This window comes from Tachysurus fulvidraco, chromosome 8, assembly GCF_022655615.1.
Source record: "Tachysurus fulvidraco isolate hzauxx_2018 chromosome 8, HZAU_PFXX_2.0, whole genome shotgun sequence".
In the NCBI taxonomy this organism is placed as follows: Eukaryota; Metazoa; Chordata; class Actinopteri; order Siluriformes; family Bagridae; genus Tachysurus; species Tachysurus fulvidraco.
Window position 1 is genome coordinate 13,778,145 of NC_062525.1, and position 13,447 is coordinate 13,791,591.

At 40.0% G+C, this 13,447-nt stretch overlaps 1 protein-coding gene across 3 annotated transcripts in view; it reads right to left on the reverse strand.

Annotated features, from left to right (window-relative positions):
* Positions 1-13,447, reverse strand: part of LOC113662587 (growth arrest-specific protein 7-like) — a 38,922-nt gene that overhangs the window by 19,950 nt on the left and 5,525 nt on the right. For 2 of the 3 annotated variants that reach the window (XM_027177518.2, XM_027177517.2), the window contains exons 2-3: positions 8,863-8,983; positions 1,986-2,063 (exon numbers count right to left, since the gene is read on the reverse strand). In XM_027177518.2, the coding sequence (XP_027033319.2) occupies positions 1,986-2,063; positions 8,863-8,983 (199 nt within the window). The remainder of the gene's footprint in view (positions 1-1,985; positions 2,064-8,862; positions 8,984-13,447) is intronic. The other variant, XM_027177519.2, reaches the window with a different exon arrangement.

Genomic DNA, 13,447 nt, shown 5'->3' on the forward strand with positions numbered 1-13,447 from the left:
TGGACCTAGTCTGTCTTGTGTCAACAGTTCAGTCTGTGGTGGCATAATGGTATGGGGAAAGTTTCCTTGACATACATTAGGCCCCTTACTACCAATCAAGCTTAATTTGAATGCCACAGACTATTGATGCTGTCTTCCCATTTATGGGATAATTTACCCATCTTGTAGTAACAATTTGCAGAATGATAATGTGCCATGTCAAAAAGCACAAGTCATTTCAATCTGGTTAGATAAAAATGACTATGATTTCAATGCCCTTCACTGGCCGCCCCAGTCACTAGATCTGAATCCAGAGCACCTTTGGAATGTGGTAGAACAGGGGGTTTCGAGCAGAACCATGCAGTTGATAAATATGCAACAATTATGTGATGCAATCATGTTAATTTGGACCAGAATCTCAAAGGAATGTTTCCAACACTGTGTGATGTTAGGAAAAATTTCTGTTAAGAATTAAGGCTGTTCTGGAGGTGATAGTGGGGTGGGGGTCGGGGAGGGTATGGTGTGGAGGTATGTAATGGTAGTATTCCTATGGTAGTGTTCCTAATAAAGTGAACTAATTGGAATTTGAGCAAGTACACTGCAAGGCTACACAAAGCTAAAATGACAAGAGCTTAATGCAAACAAGTCTCATGTGACAGCTTTTAAAAAGGCTGGGGAATCTTTAACGATCACGTTTATCACTTCAGCTTAATCACACACCCCATAGAGACAAAGATCCCATCACTGTGCTGGCTCTATTTATGGTATTGTTTGGTTGACCACAGAAGCCTGCAGCAATGCATAAGCTTAAAATTGAGAGTGTTAATCAAATCTTGGGCATCTTTAGAGAATCACAGTGTGGGTGAGTCTGTGTGGGAGGTTGTTTAATAAGAATGAGACTGGAACGAAGAGAGGTTAAAACAATGCACTGCATTTACACCACATATTGCACCTCTACTATCACAGAAATCCTGCATTTTCATGAAAATGAGAAAAACTGCATACATATGCAATGAATAAAACATGCAATGATGTAAGCATAATGTGTAGAGGCATTAATTTAACACAACATTTCAAACAAAGCCCACAATTTTTTTTTCTTTTTTCCAAAAACACTAGTTTCACAACCATTCTTTCGGAGAAGCGAACTCTGGAGTGAACAACATCCCTGAGACTTTGGGCCACTCCTCCATAAACCATCCATTCACAACACATGTTTTTAATATAGTTCAAATCCCGAACCATTATAAAACATTCATTTTGTGTTTACTATGTTGATTTGGATGCATGTTTGAGGTCATCATCTAATTGAAACATATTTATGGTAGAGACATAACCTCCTGGCAGAGCCAACCAGGTTTTGAACTTTCCTGGTACTTTGTGATATGAATATTCAGAATATCCTCATGCCAGCTTCACAGAACAGCAAACAATCCACCACTATGTTTTGAGTATTTGGTGTGTTTTTTTGTGTATACAATCCACAATGTGTTGATTTGGAGGAGGTATTTTTCATCTTCCTGTCAGATTCTCCAACTGGTCTAGACATTTAGGTGCTTGAATAAGGTGCTTAATTATATCCAATATCTTCATTTTGTCAGTCAAGCAAATGAATGGTGATGAATTTAACAGACTGTATCTAAAGTACTTCTTTGGTATCACTAATTTTGCTAACGATCTTGTCTATGCACAAAGGGAAATAGTCTGAAATAAATCTGTAAGGTCTCTTTATTTATTTGAGTAGTACTATTATTTTAATGGAACACTTTAGTCATTGTGCGTAATGTTTATTTTTCTTGGTGCTGTTATTTTGAAGCCAATTACAGGGCAATCCATGATGTCAGCATCCTGTTCTTGACTGCAAGGGAATCACTGGTTACTGAACATGTTGCTAAGGTTCAAAACACAGCTGACATTTTACCACAGGAAATATATTACCACTACTAAAATAAAGTAGGTACATGAAAAACATGAAAAGGTGCATTTTGCTTAGAAAGCAGGCTCACCTGTTGGTAAGGAGTTCTTGTGTCGTAATAATGTTCTGGGCGTCCCAGGAACACTGGAAGGCCTTTCCCATGTCGTCTCTGCAGCAGAAAATGAGAATTGTAGAGTATTTCCAGGAAATTACATCGATTAATCAGAGTGCTGTGTTGGACCTGAGAATGTAGTGCACTGTAGCAAGTAATCTGGATAATCTAAACTCCTTTAATACTTTTTTACCAGTACAGTACACTGCCATTAAATTATGCAGGCAGAATAAAAATCGACAGAAATTTTTACTCAGTATAAAGAGATGAATTAATTTATGGCCGCAGGTCTGACATAAAATGATTCAGAGATGTTTGTTTTAACCTAAGCTGGTATAACAGATTCTTATAAAGAACTTTAAGGCTTGAAGGTAACGCCTTCACATTTTAGAGCCTTATGAACAAGCACTTGCATCCCAGAGACCAGAAATTGGTTTGACATCAGCATTTACTTTGACTATGAAAATATCACCCACTCTAGGCTAGAGGAAAAAAGAAATATGAATATATGCATATGAAAAACAACAAATTGTTAAAGCCCCAAGTGTCTGCTATCATGTGAGGCATTATGCACTACTGTGCATTGTTACTTGGCAAATATATTCACTGCTGAACATGGAAACCCCAAAAACAAGTGGACATTTCTTTCATTCTGGTTTGCACCCTTTCAACTAACGAAGTTGTGATGAATCCTAAATTGTCTGAAAAATAAATCTGACCATGGGTGTTACTCCGGTTACTCATTTATGTCCAGTACGCAAACCGTGCAACAGAGTAAACAGAATTTATTAAAAGCCGAAGTAAAACAGGACTGATAATGTTATCCACACAGATTTAGATGAAGCTTTGACGTGCCAACAGAGAAAGCAAGCCCATGCCATCAGTTCAGCACAAATGGCATGCATGGAGAATAGATTTGGCAGTGTGAGCTCAAGATCTTTCAGAAATGATTTAGTATGTCATCAGAGTGCATTCAATCATGCGACTTTTCCTCCCCGCTTCTTCTAATGAGGCGATCGATAATATGAAAGGCATCAGCTAAACTGGTGATGATAATGTAATTGCCTGCAGACTGCTAATGTAGAGAAGACATGTTTCCTTCTCATAAACGCCAATAATGTTATGTAACTCTAATTAGCATGTCAACGATGTCGTTCTGATTGGGTTTATTCTGTTTGCTAATGCACAACTAATCCGAAATCGTTTCTCCCATCACTTTCCTCCGTCTGACTCGAATATCAATGGGGCACTTTAGCTACTGTGGGTATTCATCACCATAAAACTGAAGTATAGAAAGGACAAAAGTCTATGCAGGATCAGTCACTGTCTTTGCAAATGTAATAAAAGACTAAAATAATGCATGCAGATCATTTAATAATCTCTGACTCTGAACTGGTTACTTAGCAACAAGCATCTGCGCTAAACATAAATCAAATGATCTCGTTCAAACAAGTGTCCTGCAACAAGATGTCAGGGCTGAGATTCCACATCGATGTCCTCCGATCTCTCGGGCAGGCTTATTATCGATGACAACGGGCAGAATATCATATGCTTCTGGTCTATAAAGCAGATATGGCTAATGCTGTAAATATTGCCCTAGTTACGTCTAGTTATGAAGTCCATCTTTTATTTAGCGCCATCTGTAACGGCATCGACTGTGGTGCCTGCTGCTCCTGCCTGACAACTTCTCCAAGGGTATAGCCTTCATTTTTCATTGATTATAAGCAATTTCACCATCTGATATTTCCAAAAAAATTTCTTTATTTTGTAATTTATTGATTAATTTGATAATTGATTAATATGGAAGATACATTTAAATGAGGTTATGTAATTAATCAAGTAAGGTTTTATTGTTAAGTTTACAAGTGTCCTTAAGAACTGACTTTAAAACCTTTTCTAATTGACAGCCCCTCTGTTCAGAGCCCATATAAAGGCAAATTCCTCAAAGCATAGAACGTAAAGTAAAAAGTAGACCATTGACCAGAAGACATGATACGACATTGATCTGAACTTATGGTTAATAATTGCTTTCAAAACAAAAGCTGCATACCATTCCCTGTGAAAATATCAAGGAGAAGAACTACAGCATCTTCAATACAAGTAGCATGATCAAATTTAGCTTAACTTCATTTCTAGCTGCAACCAATCTAATACTCGTGAAGCACAAGCTAAATGAAAATAACATTTCCTATTATTAATTTCTATTCTTAAATCATTTTATACAACTCATATTATTCTTGACACATAATCATTCCCAACACAACAAGAAATCCCAACACAATGAAGCATACTGTACAGCTGTAAAAGCACTAGGTACACTTTGTTTAAAACCAGCTAGCTAAGTTTAGAAAGAAAGTTACTCTTTTTGCTGTTATTATTTGCATAAATGTCAAAATATTATTATTTGCATAAATGTCCGTGTCAAAAAATGTACAAGGATTTATTTTACTCAGTTTAAAAATATTCCTAAGGAAAAAGACTTAGCAGGGCAGCTCAAGGGACGGACGGTTCAGAGAACAGTAAGCATGTAACAGCTGACAAAATATTGTAAACAGTAGAAGAGCAATTCTAGATATGAACAATATATTACTAAGTTTCATGCTCTATTCATCCACCTCAATTTAGATTTTTATTTTTTTTGACCAGTGGTCTGTTTCTCATTGCGCACCATGACATTTATTCCATACGGTTTGTTGTGCCATGATGGATATAACCAGTAGGGCAGAGAGCCACTGAACCAAAAAGCTGCTACACAGAACAGGAAGGAAGCCACAAAGCACAACATAACACAACACAACCCCCCACCTCCACACATATACACACACGCAGATACAAACTATACTCGTCATGTCACCATGGCAACCAAACAACACAAGATAATGTGTGGCAATCTGACATACAGAGCATCAGAAACCATAGTAAAATCCTCCAAACTCAAGCTTGTTTTGCTGTGTAATGGTTTTCTTCACTGTTCACTGAAACGGTCATGTCCACAAGCGGTGACGGAGCACAGGCTAAACAGATTAGGAATGTAGTCGATTTATAATAGGTGCGTTCCAGTACATTAGTCAGCAGGGGGATTTATGTGAGTGACTGGTCCACAATCATATGAAGTCTTTGTTTACACATTAACAACTTTAGTGAGTGCTGAGGAATTAGCTTTATAGAAACCAGCTGCCTCGATTGCCTTGAAATTGAAAGTGGTGTACAGGCTGTCAGGGCCATTTAGCAACAGGTCAAAGCAACAAGAATTAACTTTCTTAAATTAAGAGCTACTGTAATGTATGAGAGTGTTTTGACTCACAATTACATCCAGTCCCTGCAGTGTGTTGGCAGTTCAGGGGAAAGTGCATAAAAATCACAACTTTTTGTATTTACTGATGTAATCTTTACCCTCTTTTCAAGTAAGGTGAGTAATTTGTGCTACCTTTCATATCCAGTCACATTCGTGAATAAAGCAAATTTCAGTCTAAAAAAATGGCCCCTCATTAGAAAAATCATGTGATTGAAAACGCTAAAATGTAATAAGTCAAGTCAAGTCAAGTCAAGAAGCTTTTTATTGTCATTTCAACCATATATAGCTGTTGCAGTACACAGTGAAATGAGACAACGTTTCTCCAGGATCAAGGTGCTACATAAAACAAAGACAGGGCTAAGGACATGTAAGTAGTCTTAGCCACATAAAGTGCAACTGTGCAACCTGGTGCAAACAGTGCAGGACAAGACAAGCAAGACAGTGCAGGACAAAAGACAGTGCAGGACAAAAAACAGTGCAGACATTAAGTTACAAGACAATACAAAAAGTACAAAAAATGCAATACACAAAAGACAATACACAGTAACAGAAACAGCGCCGACCGACCAGTGTAAATACTGAATGTTCAAACGATATTTTGTGCAGTAAAAGAATGAACAGCAGCAGGTTCTTAGCAGCAGGTCCTTTGGATTATATATGGAGTTGTGCAAAAAACAGCAGATGACTGAGATATTGTCCAATATGTGCAAAAACAGCAGAAAAGTGTGCAAAACAGTGTGTGTGTTTTGTGAGGGTCTGTGCAGTCCATACAGATGATGTGTGTGTATGTTGTGCTCAGTATAGTACAGTTCGGTTATTGAGAAGTCTGATGGCTTGTGGGAAGAAACTGTTACGCAGTCTGGTCGTGAGGGCCCGAATGCTTCGGTACCTTTTTCCAGACGGCAGGAGGGTGAAGAGTGTGTGTGAGGGGTGTGTGGGGTCATCCACAATGCTGTTGCCTTTGCGGACGCAGCGTGTGGTGTAGGTGTCCATGATAGAGGGAAGAGAGACCCCAATGATCTTCTCCGCTGTCCTCACTATCCGCTGCAGGGTTTTGCGATCCGAGATCGTACAGTTCCCAAACCAGACAGTGATGCAGCTGCTCAGGATGCTCTCAATGGTCCCTCTGTAGAACATGGTCAGGGTTGGGGGAGGGAGATGTGCCTTTCTCAGCCTTCGGAGGAAGTAGAGACGCTGCTGGGCTTTCTTGGTGATGGCGCTGGTGTTGAGTGACCAGGTGAGGTTCTCCGCTAGATGAACACCCAGAAATTTGGTGCTCTTGACGATCTCTACAGATGATCCGTCGATGTTCAGCGGAGAGTGGTCGCTCTGTGCTCTCCTGAAGTCCACAACCATCTCTTTAGTTTTGTCCACATTCAGAGAAAGGTTGTTGGCTCTACACCAGGCAGTTAGTTGTTGCACCTCCTCCCTGTATGCTGACTCGTCGTTCTTGTTGATGAGACCCACCACGGTCGTGTCATCGGCGAACTTAATAATATGATTCGATCTGTGCATTGCTGCACAGTCGTGAGTCAGCAGAGTGAACAGCAGTGGACTGAGCACGCAGCCTTGAGGAGCTCCAGTGTTCAGTGTGGTGGTGCTGGAGATGCTGTTCCCGATCCGGACTGACTGAGGTCTCCCAGTCAGGAAGTCCAGGATCCAGTTGCAGAGGGAGGTGTTTAGTCCCAGCAGGCTCAGCTTCCCAATCAGGTGCTGAGGGATGATTGTATTGAATGCTGAACTAAAGTCTATGAACAGCATTCGTACATAAGTGTCCTTATTGTCCAGATGGGTGAGGGCTAAGTGGAGGGCTGTGGTAATGGCATCGTCTGTGGAGCGGTTTGGACGATACGCGAACTGTAGGGGGTCAAGTGAGGGTGGTAGCTGGGTCTTGATGTGCCTCATGACGAGCTTCTCGAAGCACTTCATAACTATGGGTGTGAGTGCAACGGGACGATAGTCATTGAGGCAAGACACTGTAGACTTCTTTGGGACAGGAACGATGGTGGTAGTTTTGAGGCACGTAGGAACAACAGCGCTGCTCAGGGAAATGTTGAAGATGTCCGTAAAGACATCCGCTAGCTGTTCCGCACATTCTCTGAGCACCCTGCCAGGAATGTTGTCTGGTCCAGCAGCCTTCCGTGGGTTAACTCTGCATAGAGATCTCCTCACGTCGGCCGTGGATAGACAGAGTACCTGGTCGTCGGGACGAGGGATGGTCTTCCTTGGCGTAACGTTGTTCTGTACCTCGAACCGAGCGTAGAACTCGTTCAACGCGTCTGGGAGGGAGGCGTCGCTATCACAAGCAGGTGAAGCTGTCTTGTAGTTTGTGATCGCCTGTATGCCCTGCCACATGCGCCGGGTGTCTCCGCTGTCCTGGAAGTGGCTGTGGATTGTCTGGGCATGTGCACGCTTTGCCTCTCTGATGGCTCGGGACAGTTTGGCCCTTGCTGTTCTTAGGGCCACCCTGTCCCCTGTTCTGAAGGCTAGGTCCCTAGACCTCAGCAGAGCACGCACATTAGCATTCATCCACGGCTTCTGGTTGGGGCGTGTAGTGATGGTCTTGGAAACGGTCACGTCATCAATGCACTTGCCGATGTAACTGGTCACTGCTGACGTGTACTCCTCCAAGTTGACGGAGTCGCCGTTGGTTGCAGCCTCCCTGAAGATATTCCAGTCAGTGCACTCAAAGCAGTCCTGAAGAGCAGAAGTGGCTCCTGCTGGCCAGGTTTTCACCTGCTTCAGAACCGGTTTTGAGCGTCTGACGAGTGGTCTGTATGCTGGAATTAGCATAACAGTGATGTGGTCTGAGTAGCCGAGGTGGGGGCGGGGCTCCGCACGGTACGCGCCGGGAATGTTTGTGTAAACAAGATCCAGCGTGTTTTCACCTCTAATAGATACTCTTCATAGATATTCTCTATTATCACTCATTTGCAGCTCATGTATTGTACAGATTTCTGTCATTTTGAAAAATGCAGAATTTGCTATGAAACACAACACTTCCTTGGAAATAAACCTACAGTAAACGTGTGAACAGAGACTGTCAATAGAGAATTATAGCCTGACTAATTCTGCTCTCAGCCCAGATCCTTATTTAGTCATCTTGAAAATGCCCTGATGGATGTCATGTGGGTGGGAATGAGGACGTAGGACAGTCCACTGAGGAACAGACACAATGTTGATTGTTTTGAAGCAACATGTGAAGACAATAGGAGATAGCTTGAACAAGCCTCTGATCTAATGACACCGCCTTGTACCAGCCTCACATACTCACACATAGTATAAGCAGACCTGTTCTTAATTTGGCATGCGGCTTGACCTTAAACTAAGAAATTAGTTTTAAAGATTCACAGCATGTGTAGCGTTTCCGTCTCATGGAACTAAGGTCCCCAGTTTGATCCTGAGCCCAGGAGCTTGGGAAACGGTCTGTGTAGAGTTTCTGTGCATGGTCTGAATATATTCCCCCACCTCTCAAAAACATATTGAATGAATGAAATTCAAAGAGTCCAAATAGCAGGATTTGTGATTGTATTGTGGGTAAATGCATTCAGATGTGCTCACCATTGCTTACAGTGTTGACGTAGTATTTCTGTCCATGTGGTGCCATGTAACACTTCCAGTCTTTGGGCAATGGGCTTTCGCAAGGCTCCTCGCCAGGCAACACACTCAAGGAGGCAGATTTCTGGATGAACAAGTCAGAGAAGCTTATTAAAGGAAAACATTTAATTACATGATTATCATCATAATACATCAGGTTCTAAAAATCTGAAAACTTGTTCTCAGTTTATAATAGTTGTGATCATCATCATTGTTTAAATGGCATCACAAATACAGAAGTAAGTAAATACTTTGATGGATTTTCATTTCATTACACATTCTCAAACGACTTAAATAAAACTAAACCCAGGGGGTTTTCTTCACCCCTAAATATCGGATTACTAACGTGTTAAAATTCATCACATAATATAATAATTTTTTTTTTTTGCAGTATTGTACTCTTTACCCTGTTGTATAAAACGTGCTACTAGAATGTTACTTAAGGAATCTGATTAGAGACAATAATTCATGAAGTGTGGCACAGTCTGAAACTGTAACAGTTAACTGCTGTCTGGATTTGGCCTCGGTGAAACCTCAGTGCATTTCAGCTGTGGCATTTACCAATGTTTTTCTACAGCTTAGCTCATAGAGGTTTTCTCATCCGTAATTTTCCTCAGTTAGGAATGCTGGAAATGTAGAGAATGTTCGGCAGTGAAAAACACCACACTAAATTACATATATAGCATAAACAGGGAGTAACATAGGGCTATGCACAGTCTGGGTTACGCAGTGAAAATTTAGCATATAGAACTTATCTTAAAATATTATTTTACTTTGTTACTAAAGTAATGTCTCCAGTGGTCTCAAAAGGAAAATTGGGAAATCCTTTATGTTTTCAAAACCAAGCCAGTTTCCCGAATTTGAACATTCTGTGGTACAAAAGAATGTTCTGGTAGCAAAACAAATGATTTAACACTGTTAGCTGTGATCTAATCCTTCATTTCCTTCTAATAAATCATTAAGAATAGTTACTCATTTAGAAAGTCTCTAATAGTCTCATCCTTGTAAAATGGGAAGTTCCGCATATAGAATTAAATTTCATGCAGTTGTGAATAATAGTGTGCGAAACATGTAGATATATGAAAATATGATAAAGGGGAAAGTAGCTAATGAAAAATCTTGCTGGAAGTCACCAGACTACATCATAGACACATTTAATGAATTTGAAAAAGAAAGATTTGCTGATAAATAAAATAAAATAGAGTTTTAGCAAAATACAAACTAAAACATTATTAATTAGAGAAAAAAAAGGATTTAGTAAGGAAATTGTATTTTGATGTATTTAGATATTTTAGAAAATACCTAAAATATAAAAATAATACCTGAAATAAAAATGGAAATAAGTATATATAGAAAAGTTTCCCTTTTATTATTTGCAAAAATTGGCAAGCAATGTGTTAACTACAAAAAAAAATTAAATGGTATGATCATCAAATAGCTGTTGTGAATAGTGGTGTTCTGGGATTGGTTGGTGTAAACTGTGATGGCCAGGGATTAGTTGTTATGGGACAAACAATCAGTGATCAGTGAATAGCTGTTGTGAACAGTGGTGTTATGGATTAGTTGTAAACAGTGGTGTTCAGGGATTTGTTGTGGTGAACAGTGGTTGCCAGGGATTAGTTGTGGTCAACTTTGGTGGTCAGGGATTAGTAGCTGTAAACTGTGATGGCCAGGGATTAGTTGTGGTGAACAGTTGTGGTCAGGGATTAGTTGTGGTGAACAGTTGTGGTCAGGGATTAGTTGTTGTAAACTGTAATGGTAATTGATTCGTCGTGGTAAACAAAGGTGATCAGTGATTTTTCATTGGGACTTATCAGCACTTAGTCAGGCTTTACACACCGGTAGTGAGTTGACCAAATGTGTATAACCAGCAGCAGTTGTTAAAGAGATCTAAAATATGCCAAATGATGATGTCAATAAGCTACCAACACTGATTGTACCTCACTTTGAAAAAAGCAATGAAGAAATCAAATCACACTCATAATCTGCACCATGCACTATTACCAAAACAACCATCAAACATTAAAATCCTGTCATGTGTGAATGGGGTTAGTCATTTAGGCACTCATCACAGAGACAGAGAGACGAATAACCATGTCACATAATATCTTGTCCTCTCTGAATCCTGCAAGCATACAGAATGCCCATGCCAGTCCTGATAAACACTATTTATCTACTGAACAGGACACATGGTTCCCACACCCAAGGCTGGAAAAAATATATATCAAAGCTTTCCTTGCATTCCACTGCTATCCTGCTGGGAAAGTCAGCAATAACCTGACAAAGAAAAAATTCTTCAAATAACTGAACACATAGATGAGGCACAAAATAATCTTTAACTCTGATCTTTCCATTTTTAGAGACAAGGCCACAGTCTCTAAACAGTTATTATTTACAGCACTTCCATGGAAACATAGACAGCATTTCTAACACAGAAGTGTTTATGGTCACTATGACAGATAAGCTCTTCCAGATAAAACCACTAAAAGCATATAAATATAATGTGGAAATCATCATCTCATCTTTATTTTGAATCATCCTATTTCATCATCTAAAGATCTCTTTCTTTCTATATAAAAATTTGTTTTTACACAAATTGACCATTATTAAGCCTTTTCAAACATTTTGCTGTACGTGGCAATTACTCACCACTCTCTCTAATCCAGAGTTGCGTTAAACCAAACTAAAAGTTTCAACAGAGATTTACAAAAACATTTTTTATTCAGCATGCTAGTTCCTCATGCCTGCGTGAGTCAGTCTTTCCTGAGCCATACAATCTGTTAACATGACCCAAGCACACAGCACATGATGTTCCATGACCACGATTGTAATATATGCGCAAAAAGATCATGTGTGAATCAACCAGCATATATAAAAAAATCACACAAGCAAGATTACTGAATATCAGCACAGGTGTGACTCGGGCCACAGACTGATATTACTTTTATAATGTGTTTTGTTTATTTTTGCTCAGGCATGGAAATATTTGCCAGAAAAGCCAGAACCACATAGAGCATTGCAGGTTAGTCATGCAACACAAAGACTAACTGATAACACACAGAACGTGTAACAAACTATTGCTAGAATTCACATTCAATTTAGCATGTCTAGTGTACGTATAGTTTGTATGGTCTTGTCTTTATCAGCAATCATTTGAAGATTTCAGCAGGAAGGAATTAGTGTTAGGTCTGTGGTAAACTCAGGAGCTCTCGGTTGCACAACTACAAACTGTTGTAGAAAGGACATTATTTACATTGACGTTATTTCCTGTCTAGTGTCACCCAAATAAGGATGAGGTTCCCTTCAGAGTCTTGTTCCTCTCAAGGTTTCTTCCTCATATCATCTCAGGGACTTTTTCCTTGCCACTGTCACCTCAAGCTTGTTCATTAATAGTAACTTAATAAATGTTAACTTAAAATTAAACTGTACTATTTTTCCTGTTTCTATTCTTCTGTAAAGCTGCTTTGAGTCAAGGCGAATTTTTAAAAGCGCTATACAAATAAATTGAATTAAATTGAATTTAATTTAGGTAATACAGTAATCCGTCGCCACTTTGCGGTTCAAGTTTCGCGGTTCAAGTTTCGCGGGCTCAGTGCATCGCTGATTTTTCAAAAATATTCATTGAAAATAAAAATAAAAACGGTTTCCCAGAATGCCAGACAAAGAGACAAACTCTGTTAGAGGCTTTGTACATACCCACGGGCACATAGACAAGGCACATGATTGGTTCCCGGCGCGAGATCTGAGCTGATTGGCTGAGCATCATCGCATCCTCTCCCAGCTTCTTCCCTTGTTGTATCTCGCCACTCTTGTTCACGCTGTCAACTGTGTCTCGCGTATTGTGTTCAAAATTAACTTTTTGTTAAGCCCTTACAATGCCTCCTAAGCGACGTGCCCCACGAAAGATTCCTCTAGTGAGCCCAAGAGGAAGAGGAAGATGATGACCATCAGTGAAAAGGTCAAACTTAGGGCCAATCCTACTTCGTGGATTTTCACCTTTCGCGAGGGGTTCCGGTCCCCATTAACCGCGATAAACGAGGGATCCCTGTACACAAAATGCACCAAAATCGGATATGTTGTAGACCCTGGTCTGAACGGTACCGGGTCTCAAAGTGGCCTTTTTTGCCATGGACATCCATATTAAATTTAGAGGTTTATAATTTTGAGCTATCATGGCCAGCTTCTTTAGTGTGATACTCTGGACATAATTGGTGTACCGACTGGGCTTTCGGTTTTCCTGCAGAATTTTCTATACAAAATCAAAAAACTTTCCACAACATTGACGTGACATCACAGGTATTGAGGAATGTCATACGCTCATATTTACTCGCCTCGAAAAGTATTGCAATCCTAGCATACCGGGCTTTGGGAATACCTGCTCCGACAAGCCAACATCGAAGTTTGTCACGAAGAACTTTACAAATCTAGTATTATTTGTTGTGCTGCATACATAGATTGACTGTATTTCCTGATGTATAACTATAATGGGATGCTTCACTGTGTGTATTACGCCACTCGTTCTTGTTCACCACGCAAAAAAATTCCACGT